The sequence below is a fragment of the Eutrigla gurnardus genome (genome assembly GCF_963514095.1).
Source record: "Eutrigla gurnardus genome assembly, chromosome: 20".
Lineage (NCBI taxonomy): Eukaryota > Metazoa > Chordata > Actinopteri > Perciformes > Triglidae > Eutrigla > Eutrigla gurnardus.
The window spans coordinates 14,543,744-14,560,419 of NC_139931.1; the positions used below are offsets into that span (position 1 = coordinate 14,543,744).

General features: G+C 40.3%; 2 protein-coding genes across 2 annotated transcripts in view; both read left to right on the forward strand.

Annotated features, from left to right (window-relative positions):
* Positions 1-8,173, forward strand: part of tnrc18 (trinucleotide repeat containing 18) — a 41,598-nt gene extending 33,425 nt beyond the window's left edge. Inside the window, exons 26-30 of the mRNA XM_084037471.1 lie at positions 213-365; positions 1,449-3,214; positions 3,310-3,546; positions 3,992-4,066; positions 4,383-8,173. Of these exons, the coding sequence (XP_083893597.1) occupies positions 213-365; positions 1,449-3,214; positions 3,310-3,546; positions 3,992-4,066; positions 4,383-4,589 (2,438 nt within the window). The 3' untranslated portion in view covers positions 4,590-8,173. The remainder of the gene's footprint in view (positions 1-212; positions 366-1,448; positions 3,215-3,309; positions 3,547-3,991; positions 4,067-4,382) is intronic.
* bud31 (BUD31 homolog) overlaps positions 1-16,676 on the forward strand; it is a 68,010-nt gene that overhangs the window by 5,580 nt on the left and 45,754 nt on the right. The window lies entirely within an intron of this gene.

The following is a 16,676-nucleotide window of genomic DNA, read 5'->3' on the forward strand; positions in this document are numbered from 1 at the left end:
TATCAGGGAGTGAACACTGCGGAGGGCACACGCACACAAAAATACAAAGTTATTCAGAATATCTGATCATTTTTGGCTCATTAATAAACAGCACCATGCCTCCGTTCAGATATTGTTTCTATAATGCCTTGCAGTCATGATGAAGTTTGAGGAGCATGTGGTTTAAATATCTCTGGTGCACCATAACGCCTGCTGCCTCTGTTTCTGACCAGGCGCTGAGCCGTCTCCTGCGCTGCTCGTGGCCAGCTGCTCCAGGAGACGAGTCCGAAAATGTAGCAAAGAGGGCAAAGAAGCAGGAACAAAGCCGGAGGAGACCGCTCCTAAGATCAAAGGAAAGCCTGGTCGCAAACCCAAACCCAAACCAGGTGAGATCATCGGATTGCTTCCTCGGGAACTGATGGATCCAATAATTAAAGTCTTTGTCTTCTGTCGGTTCATCTGGGCTTTCAGCCTGACTTTTAGTGTCAACTTTATTCCACTTAATAATGGTTATTACTAACCAAGCGAGCCGCTGCTTATCCTACTAATAGATCCTCTGAGCCCAGTTTTACTTGACTCTAATGTATCATTGATATCGCTGGTTTAAACAAGTCTCAAAGAAATGATTGACCAAATGTGTCAAATGTGCTTCAGATAAAGCTAGTTCAGTGTACGTTAAGTACTTCACTTCATCACATTTGCCATCATTTGAGATTATTTGAGAGATTTTCTTATTTGAATAATTCCGTGGGACCAGCAGGAGACGTCTCCTCACATCCTCGGCTCTGATTGGTTCTTATTTTAATCTTGCAAATGCCATTAGGAGCATTAAAAGCAAGTACCTGCTTTTTTCAGAGATTGTCTGTCTTGTAAATATAGGAGATGGTGACAGATTGAGCAACGATGAAAACCTTTTTTTTTTTAAGTTTTCAACTGTAGCTTTAATTTCTGTTCTATAATAAACAGGATTAATAATAGAAATAACTTACATTCAGTGTTTTACTATCCATATTCTAACATTTTCATTGAGACAAAAATGCTCTTGTCACCTTTTTTCTTTTAAATTTATTAAAACAACAGAACCAACAAAAATACCTCAAGGCTCAGAAAGATCTTTCATCAAACACCTCATATTTGATCATGGCTGTCATCTCTGACATCAGTATAATGAATTTGCTCAAACAACTTTGCTGTTGTTCCGTAGAGTTCAGAGTCTATTACTGTAGCTGTGGTAAATAGTATGTTGCATGTCTGAATTGCTGACGCTGGCCTTGTTTCTACTGGGTAAGCAGTTCTTTAATGCAAATGTTTTCATTTCAGAATCGTTCCCTTGCTCATTTGTCTCCTGTTCCCAGCATGCAAGGACACAAGAATCATGAAGCCACACAATGAAAACTCAGCGTTTCCCAGTAAACTCATTTACAGTTGTCCAAAAAAGTGCTTAAACCTTTTTTTTGTTCCTTTTCCAGAGACTACCGCGAACCCAGAAGGCCGAGAGAAAGCTGATCCTCAATCTCCCTCCACCCAGCCTGCAGAGAGACCCCAGCCTCCAGCCAAGCCTTCCCAGGACAGGACCTCCTCTGTCCAGAAGGTAGCTCAGGAGAAGCCCCGGCCTGCTTCCCGGCCAACGATGGGAACCCAGGCAAAACCAGGCCGCAAGAGCTCCACCACGTCTCCCGCAAGTAGCCCCACCCTTCCCACCCCGGTGCCCAGGAAGGCCAGCTCAGTCCAGCTCTCTGCTCCTAAACCAGCTCGCGTTCTGCCTCCCTCCCTCTACCCCTCCACGTATGGAAAAGTGCTGACTGTGGATCTGTACAGCGAACCCAACCTCAGCTCCTACAACAACCAGCGCAGAGAGAGAGAGAATAGCAGCAGCGTCAGTCCCACCACCAACAGGCCAATGTCCAGACCCAATATGACCACGTCATCGACTGCATCCAAGCCAAGTGCTTCCTCAACGCCCAGACCCACTTCTGCTTCCTCGCCCAAAACCAAACCCTCCTCTGACCATCACAGCACCTCCAGACCCAGCCACAGCTCTGGACTCATTCCCGGTTCCATCTCCAGGCTGTCATCAGGCAAACCTGGCCCTTCACTGACTTCCAGACCTTCATCATCATCTTCTTCTTCACTGTCATCTACCCCCAGACCCAAACTGAAGGTGCCGACCGAGCAGCTTTCCTCCAGACCCAGCTCCATCTCCAGACCCAAACCCAGCCCAGGACAAAGTGACGCGGGCTCAGTGGCGAGACGCAAGTCCCTGTCTTCAGAGCCCCTCGTGAAGCTTGACCATGAAGGTGTCACCTCCCCCAAGACCAAGAAGACCAAGGCTCTGATGTTGCTAGAGGGTCGGGGTGTCAGAGGGGATCACACCTCCATCACCACGGCCACAGCCAGTCAGAAACTGCTAAAGCCTAAACCCAGAGCCCCAGAGAGAGAGTCCAGCCTGCCAGAGAAAGACTCCACGTACAAAGCACCGATGCCGGCCAAGGATAAGGCAGAGAGTCGTGGAAGTGCTGGTCGAGGACAGGAAGACAAGAGAGAGGATAGAGGTAAAAAGGAGGAGAGGAAGATGGTGGAGAAAAGAGAGGAGAGAAAGATCAAAGATGAATCTCAGAGTAGCAGCAGCTCAGAGTCAGAGGAAGAAGGGGAGAAAGGGAAGATGAAGAAAAAGAAGAAATGCACCTCAAGTTGCTCTTCGTCCTCTTCATCCTGCTCTGGTTCCTCCTCATCTTCTTCATCATCGTCCTCTTCGTCGTCCTCTTCGTCCACTGATGACTCTTCCTGCAGCTCGGATGATGAGAGGACCCATACGCCTCCACCAGGCCCCGTCCCCCCACCGGCAGTACAGGACAGTATGAAAGAGGAAATAAAAGAAGAGGAGGAGGAAGAGGTGAAGAAGGAGGAGGAGGTAAAGGAGGAGGAGGAAGAGCTGTCTTCTCCCCCACACTCTTTCTCTCCTTCAACCTCTCCGGACCCTTCTGCTCCTGCTCCCACTAAACCTGCTAAACCAGCTACAGGAAAGGGCTCGGGGCAAAGGGGTCGTCCTCCCAAACCAAAGCCCAGCGGGGGAGAGGGGAAGGTTGGGAGACCAAAGCGCAGAGAGGGGGTCCACCTCCCCACGACCAAGGAGCTGGCCAAACGTCAGAGGCTTCCCAGTGTGGAGAACAGGCCCAAAATTTCTGCTTTCCTCCCAGCCAGACAGCTCTGGAAGTGGTTTGGAAAACCCACTCAGGTGAGAAGAAAAATCACCTGTAGATAGAAAAATTCATGGTAAAGTTCTGACTAACATCTACCGTATTCATCCAAATATTCCCCTCCTTCCCCCAGAGACGCGGTATGAAGGGCAAGGCTAAGAAGCTCTTCTATAAGGCTATTGTGCGTGGCCGAGAAATGATCCGCATCGGTGACTGCGCCGTGTTCCTGTCCGCCGGCCGGCCCAACTTGCCCTTCATCGGCCGCATCCAGAGCATGTGGGAGTCGTGGGGCAGCAACATGGTGGTCAGGGTCAACTGGTTCTATCATCCAGAGGAGACGAACCCCGGCAAGAAACTCACCGACAAGAAAGTAGGAGCCTGAGTCTTTTTAAAGCACTTCCAGAAATGATTAAACTGAATCTGCCGCCTGGAGCACGAACATCGCTCTCATTGTTGAGTCACAAAACTTGATTTATCACTACCTGAGAGCATTCAGTGAAAGACGATTATGTTTCTTCAATTATTTCGTCAGAAGTAACAGAAGATCTTATTCACTTCTGCAAGCGTTGAAAAGGGGAATTATTTAGTTCATTTCATAACTAATAGAACTGCAGTTTCTCTCTCTCATTTCCGCATTGCAATAATTCAGCTGCTGTATCATTAAAAACAAGAAAAACACATCACCGTGAGAAGGTTTATCATGACTTCTTTAGTATTGTATGCATGATTCATTCATAGCTGTTAGCTCGTGACAGTAATGCATTTTTGTGTCTGATTAGTTGGAAGCTTTTTGCTAAGACTTGTGTTTTCTCCAGAACTGGGATCAGATGTGTGGTCAGTCTTTACCAGCAGCTCTGCACTCTTCTATTCAGAGGAAAGACTTCATGGAGGTAAGAACGAAAGTATTACATGGCCCTTTATTACTAATTCTTTGGGAAACCCTGGAAGACATAACAATTGAAATGGCTGGAATTCTGAATAATCCTTTAGCCTTCATCAGCCTGTCATATTATTCTTGATCTATTTGTCATCTTTAACCACAGAAGAGATGATTTCATAAATAAATGATAGGTATAGACTTTTAAATCAGATTTCCGTAGAGAGGAACATATTTGTGTATGCTTGGATCCCCATCTGTCTTTCCAGCTCGACGCCTGCTGAACACGTACAGTAGATTAAGAATAAAAACCTCTGTTTGTGTCGCAGCGCGCCCTCTACCAGTCTTCTCACAGCGACGAGAACGACGTGCAGACGGTCAGCCACAAGTGCCTCGTGGTAAGCGTGGAAGAGTACGAGCAGATGACCCACACGCGGCGCTACGCCGACAGCGAGGACCTCTACTATCTGGCCGGCACCTACGAGCCCACCACCGGCATGATCTTCAACACCGATGGAGTCCCAGTCATCTGCTGAACAAACACAGAGACCCGAGTTCGAGTCATGACTCGGCTCTCCAACTTTGGCCCTCGCTGGGAGTCGACCCCGACCCCGACCCCCGGTCGTTTCCAAGTCTAATCACTGATCTTCATTCATGATGGATCTGGAGGAACCACTCCGACGACAGCGATACACTTCAGACTGTGACGAGCAGCTTCTACTACAGAGACGGAGACACTAGGCAGCATCACAGGAAACTCCTGAAACCTTTGCACACGCAGGACTCCGTCGACGCCGCTCTGCTTGTGGTGTTCATGGGAACGCTTGAGAACACACGCGAGATGTAAATACACTCGGCATAAACACACACTTACACATGCACAGACGCATGTAAATACTCACCTCCATGTAATACACACACACACATGCTTCTATAGAGGAAAATATGAGTGTTTTATTTTCATGTAATAGATTTATGTCAGAGTACTTTTTTCTAAAGAGGTAAACAGTCGAGAAGCTTTAATGAACTGTGAATGATGATCCGGGAGAGAGGTGCGTCCGTCCGTCCGTCCTTCCCCTGGACGGACGGACAGACACGGCGGTGATGTGACCTTGTGATTATGATGTTGCCGTGGTGATGTTACAGTCATGTTACAGTCCTATTAATGTATCTACAGAACAGCAGGAGCGACAGACAGAGAAAGAGATGCACAGAAAGAGAGAGGTAGAGACTCCTTCCATTGCTGTCCAACAGAGAGCACTTAAATAAAAAAAAAAACACTTAGCGTGTATCCTCCTCTAATTGCACCCCTTCGATTCCCCTTGACAATCCTAACTCGGGCAGGCAAACTATCTGTGTGCTACTCAAACTTCTGATTCCCTCAGAGACTCAGGCTTAAAGAGAGAGGAAGGAATCTTGTACTATTAAGAGCACTTCCCATTTTCATCTTTGAGTTCCTTCTCTGAAAAGGGTAAATCCACCCTGAGAACACTGAAACACTATGAAACCAGCTGCTGTTGATTTATCTAGTATTTTGTCTGGCTTTGCCAGGTTGAACATCAGTACGGGGAGGATCCTAGAGACGGCTAAAGATTTGGTTATCTGGAGGGTGTCGAAGCTGGGAAACGTAGGATAAAAATGGGTTGCCAAGAAAACTATAACACTTGATCACAAAGTGACTCTGAATGCACTGAACAAGACAAGCTGAGGTATTGACAGTGTCGGAGTCCCAGAGGGTGGATTTGTCCCTTTTTCTTTTTTTTTAAGGTGTTTTCAGGGTTGTAAACATTGCAGTAAGTCCAAGATTCATCAAGGTCATGGCACTGATAGTCAGTATGAAGCTGCCAGCACTGATTACATCATGAGCATAATTAAATTTAAACAGCTATCTTCCACAGTTTGGCTTCGTTCATTCGTTTGGGCTGCAGTGTTTTCAACCTCTAAATGTCCCGTGTTACATTTTATTTTTTTCCTTTTGCTTCCGCTGTTTCATGGACATCTCTCTTACCTCGTCTGATCAAACGTTAGCCCCTCCAAGCAGTCGTCTTTGACATGCGTGCACTTTGAATGAGCTCCGCTGCAGAGGAGACTCTGCGACCGGGAGTCTTGTACGTCTTCCTAGAGTATTTAGCGAGCCCCCGTCCCACCTGCCTCTCCTCTGTACGCCGGCAGATAAACAAACGTCCCTTTTTACGCACTCATCTTCTTCTTTGGCTCTTAGCTGCTGATTAATTTTTTTTCTACGTGCCTCATTTAACCGTTTTAAGGGCGAGACTGTTGAATGTTGTGCTCAGGGTTGTGAGCGCTTGGGCGGCCTTACTCTTCCAGGCCTTATGATGATAAAGATGATAATGATGATGATGATTTGCCAAATCTCACTTAAGTCCCGCCCCCTTCTCCTAGCATCATCTAAGTAATCAGATCGGCGTTTGTCCCAGAAATGCCTTTCTTCTTGCGATTCAAACAACCCTCCCTCCGCTCCCTGAGCTTTTAACCTACTTCGTTACCTTATTGTGTATAGAGTTTGTACCAGATCTATATCAGCGTATATATATACAGTATATAGAATACTGTATACATAGTATATATCTGTGATTATCATGTTGATTTTTCTTGTATGTTTCTTACCACGTTGCCCTCTCTCTGCTTCGCTGCAGAGATTGAAGATTGTCTTGTTGATATTCAATAGGTTTAATATTTTCTACTCTTTTGAGATCTTTTGTCTGATTTTATGATAGGCTATATCATGTTTTTAGCCACTCTGAGAAGGCTGTGTGATGTCCGGAGGGCAGCCCAAGATGTTTAAATGTGGCATATTCCCGACAAATGACAGAAGACGCCTGCCAGTATAGTAGAATGTCAGTACAGGAGAGGTAAAGGAAAGGTTCGATAATGTGCTGCTAGTATTGAATTTGGTTTAACCAGGTACAGAGTGAGTGTATGTGCGGTTTTTCTGAGATTCTCCGATCAATTGATGCCAGATATTCTTCCCTGCTAAAGCCCCACCTGTTCCCCGAGCCTGCTGCTCTTCTGTCTGCTCAATCAGGCTGAGACTCACATTTCTGCAGACAAAAAGTTCAAAACTTTTGAGCGACGGTCGGCCAAAATGGATCTCCGGCTGCTATCTCAGCCGTGGGAGCGTAATGGGTACACGGGCCGAACCGGTGTTTGCAGAGTGAAGTTATCCTGCCCGTTATGAATGTTTGTTTACCCCTGGAGCTGCTCAAGCACTTTTTTTCAGTGTGTGTGTGAGGGAGAATGATAAGACATCACACTCTTATCCTCTGGTATTACCACACGCACACACACACATACACACACACCTTTGTAACCCTTTAAGGTGTGTTATTGCCTTCCAATCTATATTTGCCCCAATCTCCATCCAAAGCCCAGCCTTAGGCCTTCAAACAGGGTCCAACATGCACACACACACACACACACACACTCACATAAACACTTATTGCTCACTTCGTTTTCATTTTCATTTGGTTCTTTTTCTCGCCATTCGTTTGACTTTGGCTTGTCTTTCAAAATGTTTGTTTTTGCTGTGATTTAATTTTTTCAGCTATTTTTTTTTTTTTCTTTTTGCATGTTTCCGTCATTTGTTTCCCCCTTGCTTCCCCTCTCTGAACAATCGTCCACGCCTCTCAAAGCAATACTGCTGACAGGCACTGGGAGCTAGCTGCTAGAAAGAGAGAGAGGAATGGGAGAGAGAGCAAAATAGAGAATGGGAGAGAGAGAGAGAGGTGGACTGGAGGCTGGTTCTTCGTCTGCTGTTCCTTCAGTATCGTTATTGTCCTGTTACAGAAAAAAAAATATTTTGAAAATAAATAGAAATTATCTAAGTTTTGTAAATGATCCTTCACTGTCAAGTGGAGAAAAAGCTATCAGAATATACTTTGTACACATGTCTAATCTTGTAAAAATGCAACAAAAAAACATTTTAGAGATGAATCTGAAACAAGATATATTCTGTCACCCTATACTGTACGTGTATGGTTTTTTCTTTTTTTTTTTCTTTTTTTTTTTTACAGACAGCAACCACGTTTATCAGTGTTTCTTTTAAATTGTTTTAGTAACTTGATATTTTATAGCTAATCAATAAACAGATGGAACTGTACTGTGGTGTTCTGTGGATTTCTGACATGAAAACTAAGCTCTTTGATGATTCAAGCTTTTCTCTGATGTAGTTTTCATGACATTTGTGCTCCTTTTAAAACTGTAATTATTGTATTACGTTATTCTTACAAAGATTTACAAGGAACATTTCGGGAAATACATTTATTTGCTTTCTTGCTGAAAATTTGATGAGACTACTGATGTCACTATATTATTATAAAATAAATCCTAAAGCCAGGAGTTGGTTAGCTTGGCATAAAGACTGGACTTATTGAATAAACATGATGTGCTAATTAGAGGACTTGGTGGGTTTTGTTGCCTTTGGACGGCCCTGCAAGCGGTTTCCAGTCTTTTTCTTTAGCGGGGCCAAGCTTAATTTCTACTGTACAGACATGAGAGTTGTATCAAGCTTTCTATCTAAGTTTCCCAAAATGTTCAACTATTCATTTGACATAATAGTTCACAGTAAATGTGCAGCTCATTCCACTTTATTTCATCTTTCTCCCCCATTACCACGTCTCCTGCAGCTTTCACGGCCACTGTCTCTATTAGCTGCCATTATGTCCTTTTAGGGTTTTTTTGTTTTGTTTTTGCTTTTGTGCCTGGGATCAGTTTGTGAGGACTGCCCCTTTAATCAACAGTGGACTCCATCAGGCCTCCATTTTGGCAGTCCGGTAATGAAGCTGCTGGTTGTGATAAAATGGAGGAAAGTTCAGCTTCCTCTGCTGAGCTGCAAATCTGACCGCGGGAGACACATTTTCCACCGCTGACCGTTCATGACTCTGCACTCAAAGGCGAGTCTCTCTGTGTGTGTGTGTGTGTGTGTGTGTGTGTGTGTGTGTGTGTGTGTGTGTGTGTGTGTGTGTGTGTGTGTGTGTGTGTGTGTGTGTGTGTGTGTGTGTGTGTGTGTGTGTGTGAGAGAGAGAGAGTGAGAGAGAGCGCCTTTTGAATTCCTGTGTGTCCACGTGTAATCAAATCTTTGCTGACATGAACTGAGTGTGTGTTCCAGTTTCACTGGGAGAGCAGCAGTCAGGGGTTCAGTCGCCATCAAAGGACCAACATCAGCATAAGATCAGAACCTGCTGGGACACACACACACACACACACACACACACACACACACAGAGTGCACTAGCACATAAAGGTATCCACACATCCTAACACACTGGCACACACACACTCTTTCCATTCCTACCTCAGCGACTCCCTCCACGTCCTCCTGTGGGTGTGTCTGCATGCAGGGTTCTGATTGGCCGACATGAACAGAGGCATTCTATTGACTGAGGTTTCATTGCAGCTTACACAGGGGGCAGATGCAAGTGTGGGTGTGTGTGTGTGTGTGTGTGTGCGCGCTTTTGCCTGTATATGTGTGTTTGAACTCATTACTGTTGAGTCTGACCACCACTCTAACTGTTTTTTATTTTTCCTCAGCTCTTCCAGATAGAGGGTGTGTGTGTGTGTGTGTGTGTGTGTGTGTGTGCGCGCGTGCGTGTGTGTGTGCGTGTGTGTGCGTGTGCGTGTGCGTGTGCGTGTGTGTGTGTGTGTGTGTGTGTGTGTGTGTGTGGTTTCCCAGGAGAACGGTATCTTAAGTGAGGGGGCGTTTAAATGCACACTGAGCACAAACACATTGAAAGGCTTGTTATTCGGTCTGCTCTCAGACTTTCAGAACACGGTTTGTCCTTCAACTCTGTTTTGTCACAAAGGAGAAAAGAGATCTTCTGTATTTGTTTCCAAGCTAACGCTTTTTTTTTTTTTTTTTACCTCCTTCCCTCTTCCATTCTCACATTCGTCACTCTCAGATTACATTTCTTGTCTATTTTGCCTTCAGTTTTCCTCCTGGCTTTTGCAGGCTCAAAGTACAGATGTCCAAAAATGAGATGTCAAACACAGGAAAAAGGTTTGATGTCAGAAACCCGTTGTCATCATCTCTCTGCTTCACGGTAACAATTGAACATTTAGCTGGAATCTCACTCTCAGTTCTGTGTTTTAAAGCTGGCGTAATCAATCTTATCGAAAACAACAACGGATCAAACTAGAGAAGGCAACTTCTGAAGAAACTGTGGTGTGAATGCTGCTTGTTGAAAAACTGACGCTCAACTGAATTTAACATGAAAAAATTCAGCTATGTGTTCCCACCTGCATTTAAAGGTCACCATGGTGACGGTAGCTGCTGAGTAACCCCTGGGTCAGATAGATCATTTACTAGAGATTAAGCTGAGAGGCAACACTCCCAACTCATAGAGTATAAGTCTCATTACCTAGACGAAAGAAAAACATTTGTAATGATAGAAAAGTGGGAGTAAGAGGAAGTTGAAGAAACATTTTAAGAAGAGTTGAACAGCAGTTAGCTTAGCTTAGCATTAAAGCCTGAATTGGGTGAAAGAGCTAGCATGGCTCTGCTTAAAAAACTTTTAAGTGAGATCATTTTCACAAATGATCAGCCCAGGTCTGATCCCATGTTAGCCAGTACATGCATGTTTGTATATTATGGATGTATGAACTGTGTGTGCGTTCTGTTTTCACTCTTCCCCTCTATCTTTTGCATCAATTTGAATGTGAAATGACAACTGAGCCTCACAAATGTTTGTTCAGAGTGCGCTCCCGCACGTGTGTGTGTACATGTGTGATGTACCGCATATTAATTAGCATATCTATTATTCATGCTGACAACGTATTGAATGAAACATCACAGTCTTTGTATTTCAGGGATTGTTTACTTCTCTGTCTCTCTCTCTCTCTCACACACACACACACACACACACACACACACGCATACACGGCTGCCATTTTTAGACATTGAAATGCGTGGCTGTAGCTGCCATCTCAGATTTTGACGGTGGAATTCACAATTCTGCGTGGTTGTTTCTTTTAAATCACTTACTTAAATTAACTATATTGTATATTAATTGATTACAGGTTTTGAAAGAGATGATAGAAAGCTGAAAAACACGTTTTCTACAGCGATTTGTGTGTTTTCTCCTCATATTCCCTTCAGCTTTTGCAAAGGTTGTCAATGATTATTTTTTGGTAAAATAGACCACAAAACAGAGTCCCCACTTAGACTGAACTTTAAACCTCTTTTCTCAGCTTTTTGTAATCCTTGTTAATGTTATCTGCGTTTGAGTATAGTCTATGTTGTAAAGTGTGGCAATATGAAAAAAATACATGCAGTATATTGTAAATAGCTTACTAAGGCCTACCCAGCTCGAGGCTGCCACCTGTAGGAGAGGGCTGATGCTCACCACCCAGGAAGGTCTCTGTCATATTTCATTTTTATGTCTTGTTATACAGGGACAGACTGTAGTGTCTTCTATCCATCCAACTTATGAGATGTATCTGCAAATCATGTCTCAGGATGCCTCCATCGCTTCTCTTGTCATCCTCCTACATCTTCATGATTTTTCCATTTTTCTTCATCTCTACACTCTCTCATCTCATCTCGTCTTATACCTCTTTCACTTTAGTTATGCTCTGGCTTTTGCATTGTTTCCTCTGTTGGCCTTCAGTTTATGACATATAGAGTGTTTTAAAAAAGGTCATTGTGTAGTATTAAAAAGAAGTCATAAAATAGTTTTACTATGATATGCTGTAAGTAAAAAAAAGTTATAGTATAGTATGTCAAAAAGTCAGTCTGGTCTGCCAAAAAGAAAGTCAGATTTTTATTTTAGATAACTCATAGTATATAATTAAAAATCAGTATAATATGATGAACAAGGTAATAAAAGGTAATGCTTGGGTTCCTTCTGTGTGGAGTTTGCATGTTCTCCCCGTGTGAGCGTGGGTTCTCTCCGGGTTCTCCGGCTTCCTCCCACAGTCCAAAGACATGCAGGATGGGGATAGGTTCATCGATGACTCTAAATTGCCCGTAGGTGTGAATGTGAGCATCAGATGTGAGCATCTGTCTCTACATGTCAGCTCTGTGATAGATTGGTTTCCAGTCTGTCTCTAAATGCCGGCCCTGCGATGGACTGGCGACCTGTCCCCCCCCCCCCCCCCCCCCCCCGCAAACCTGAATAAAGGATGGACAATGGATGGATGGGGATGAATTGGATAGCATGTGAAATAAAGTCAACAAATCAGAGTATAGTATGTCATCGAATGTCATGTAACAGTTTGTCAAAAGAATCTTGAAAAAAATCATAATATAGTATGTTGAAAAAATGTCATAGTATAGCATGTTGAAAAAAGCCATAGTATAGCATGTCGGGAAAAAACAGCATAATATCTTGAAAAAATACATAGCATAGTATTTTGAAAAAACGTCATAATATAGTATGTCGAAAAAATCATAGTGTAGTATGTTGAAAAAAATAATGAAAAGTCATAGTATATTATGTCAAAAAATGTCATAGTATAGTATGTCGAAAAACTCATAGTATAATATGTCAAAAAAAGACAGCATAGTATGTCGCAAAAGTCATAGTACAGTATGTTGAATAAACTCTGTATATTATTTTAAAAAACTTAATTAAAAAAGTCATAGTATAAAATGTATGAAAAAGTCATAAAGAAGTAATAGGCTGTGTTTGAAAAGTAAAAAAATTACGTCCTAACGTCTTTTCCCAACCACTTTTCCTTGACCTTGAGGGAAAATGTCACAAGGTCAAGTAAAGATGAGAACTCATCAGGATTTAGGGAACGTCGACCGCAGTGCTCAGAGAATTCAACTGCACTTTCACTAAGATGTGTCATTATAATGCAACAGCTGATGATTGATAGCTGATGATTGACAGCTGATGAATCACGTGGATCTGCGGTGGATAAACTACAATAATGGACTACAACAAGCACTATGTCCACATCTCCCCATGATGTTGGTTCTATAAACGGCTCGTTCACTGACTGGCTTCAGCTTCAGCAGCTCCGCCTTCCTGTTGCTGTTACAATCAACTCTGCTCCGTAAACCAACAAACCAACACTGTTCATTCACACATGGAATATTAATTCAACTGTTCAATATCAATATTCCCTATGTGCAATACTGTGAATTTTACTATTCAGTGATATTTTGCTATGTTTACTTATTGCATATTGCTTTTTTAACTGATGCTTACTGTTATTGAACTAACTATCAAATTTACTGCTATAACACTGTAAATGTCCTGCCATGGGACAAAAAAGGATTCTCTAATCTTAAATGTGGACAGCCACCTCACTAATATTATTTCATTTCAAGGTTGGACTTGACATTAAAACAAGGAAACGGCTTCTAGTCACAAGAGTGTATATTATATTTTAAGTTATTAATTGTTTGAGTTATGGATAAGGGGTTGGATCTATTTCACTCCTTTTTGGAGATGTGATATTTGCTTATGTTTATTATGAATGTGGTTTATAATCAAGATTTCACCAGACAGTTTGTTGAATTTACGTTTCATTGTTTTTGTTGTTTTAATTTAATTTTTAAAAGTATTTGTAACATGATTGAAATAAATACAAATTAAATTAAATGTATATTATTGTCCACTTTTATTTATCAACACAATTCCATATATATAGTATTTGTATGCATAAAAGTGATTGTTAAATTACTGAAAAAGAAAAAAAGTAATCATATAAAATCTGAGAAATTAATTTAAAAAGTCATAGTAAAGCATGTTGAAAAAAATCATTAAAAATGTCATAGTATAACATGTTGAAAAGGTCATAGTATAGCATGGTGAAAAAAAGTCATAGTATAGTATGTTGAAAAAGTCATAGTATAGTATGTCGAAAAAAGTCATAGTATAGTATGTTGAAAAAAGTCATAGTAAAGTATGTCGAAAAAGTCATAGTATAGTATGTCGAAAAAGTCATAGTATAGTATGTCGAAAAAGTCATAGTATAGTATGTCGAAAAAACGTCATAGTATAGTATGTCAAAAAAAGTCATAGTAGTATGTCAAAAAAAGTCATAGTAGTATGTCGAAAAAACGTCATAGTATGTCGAAAAAACGTCATAGTATAGTATGGCGAAAAAACGTCATAGTATAGTGTATCAAAAAAATCACATAGTATAGTATGTCGAACAAATGTCATAGTATAGTATGTCAAAAAAAAACATCATAGTATAGTATGTCAAAAAAAGTCATAGTATGTCGAAAAAAGTCATAGTATAGTATGTCGAAAAAAGTCATAGTATAGTATGTCGAAAAAAGTCATAGTATAGCATGTCGAAAAAAGTCATAGTATAGCATGTCGAAAAAACGTCATAGTATAGTATGTCGAAAAAACGTCATAGTATAGTATGTTGAGAAAGTCATAGTATAGTATGTCGAAAAAAATCAGTATAGTGTGTCGAAAAACATCATAGTATAGTATGTCAAAAAAATCACAGTATAGTATGTCGAAAAAACGTCATAGTATAGTATGTCGAAAAAACGTCATAGTATAGTATGTCAAAAAAATGTCATAGTATAGTATGTCGAAAAAAATCTGTATAGTGTGTCGAAAAACATCATAGTATAGTATGTCAAAAAAATCACAGTATAGTATGTCGAAAAAACGTCATAGTATAGTATGTAGAGAAAGTCATAGTATAGTATGTCGAAAAAAATCAGTATAGTGTGTCGAAAAACATCATAGTATAGTATGTCAAAAAAATCACAGTATAGTATGTCGAAAAAACGTCATAGTATAGTATGTCGAAAAAACGTCATAGTATAGTATGTCAAAAAAAAACGTCATAGTATAGTATGTCGAAAAAAAATCAGTATAGTGTGTCGAAAAACATCATAGTATAGTATGTCAAAAAAATCACAGTAAAGTATGTCGAAAAAACGTCATAGTATAGTATGTCAAAAAAACGTCATAGTATAGTATGTCAAAAAAATCACATAGTATAGTATGTTAAAAAAGTCATAGTATAGTATGTCGAAAAAATCAGTATAGTGTGTCGAAAAACATCATAGTATAGTATGTCAAAAAAATCACAGTATAGTATGTCGAAAAAACGTCATAGTATAGTATGTCGAAAAAAGTCATAGTATAGTATGTTGAAAAAAGTCATAGTAAAGTATGTCGAAAAAGTCATAGTATAGTATGTCGAAAAAGTCATAGTATAGTATGTCGAAAAAGTCATAGTATAGTATGTCGAAAAAACGTCATAGTATAGTATGTCAAAAAAAGTCATAGTAGTATGTCAAAAAAAGTCATAGTAGTATGTCGAAAAAACGTCATAGTATGTCGAAAAAACGTCATAGTATAGTATGGCGAAAAAACGTCATAGTATAGTGTATCAAAAAAATCACATAGTATAGTATGTCGAACAAATGTCATAGTATAGTATGTCAAAAAAAAACATCATAGTATAGTATGTCAAAAAAAGTCATAGTATGTCGAAAAAAGTCATAGTATAGTATGTCGAAAAAAGTCATAGTATAGTATGTCGAAAAAAGTCATAGTATAGCATGTCGAAAAAAGTCATAGTATAGCATGTCGAAAAAACGTCATAGTATAGTATGTCGAAAAAACGTCATAGTATAGTATGTTGAGAAAGTCATAGTATAGTATGTCGAAAAAAATCAGTATAGTGTGTCGAAAAACATCATAGTATAGTATGTCAAAAAAATCACAGTATAGTATGTCGAAAAAACGTCATAGTATAGTATGTCGAAAAAACGTCATAGTATAGTATGTCAAAAAAATGTCATAGTATAGTATGTCGAAAAAAATCTGTATAGTGTGTCGAAAAACATCATAGTATAGTATGTCAAAAAAATCACAGTATAGTATGTCGAAAAAACGTCATAGTATAGTATGTAGAGAAAGTCATAGTATAGTATGTCGAAAAAAATCAGTATAGTGTGTCGAAAAACATCATAGTATAGTATGTCAAAAAAATCACAGTATAGTATGTCGAAAAAACGTCATAGTATAGTATGTCGAAAAAACGTCATAGTATAGTATGTCAAAAAAAACGTCATAGTATAGTATGTCGAAAAAAAATCAGTATAGTGTGTCGAAAAACATCATAGTATAGTATGTCAAAAAAATCACAGTAAAGTATGTCGAAAAAACGTCATAGTATAGTATGTCAAAAAAACGTCATAGTATAGTATGTCAAAAAAATCACATAGTATAGTATGTTAAAAAAGTCATAGTATAGTATGTCGAAAAAATCAGTATAGTGTGTCGAAAAACATCATAGTATAGTATGTCAAAAAAATCACAGTATAGTATGTCGAAAAAACGTCATAGTATAGTATGTAAAAAAACGTCATAGTATAGTATGTCGAAAAAGTCATAGTAGTATGTCGAAAAAAGTCATAGTATAGTATGTCGAAAAAAATCAGTATAGTGTGTCGAAAAACATCATAGTATAGTATGTCAAAAAAATCACAGTATAGTATGTCGAAAAAACGTCATAGTTTAGTATGTCGAAAAAACGTCATAGTATAGTATGTCAAAAAAATCACATAGTATAGTATGTTGAAAAAAATCCTGAAAAGTCATAGTACAGTGGCCATTTGGTCATTTGGTAACAAAGGCAACAGGGTCATGTTGTCAAGTGGTTTCAACATCTCA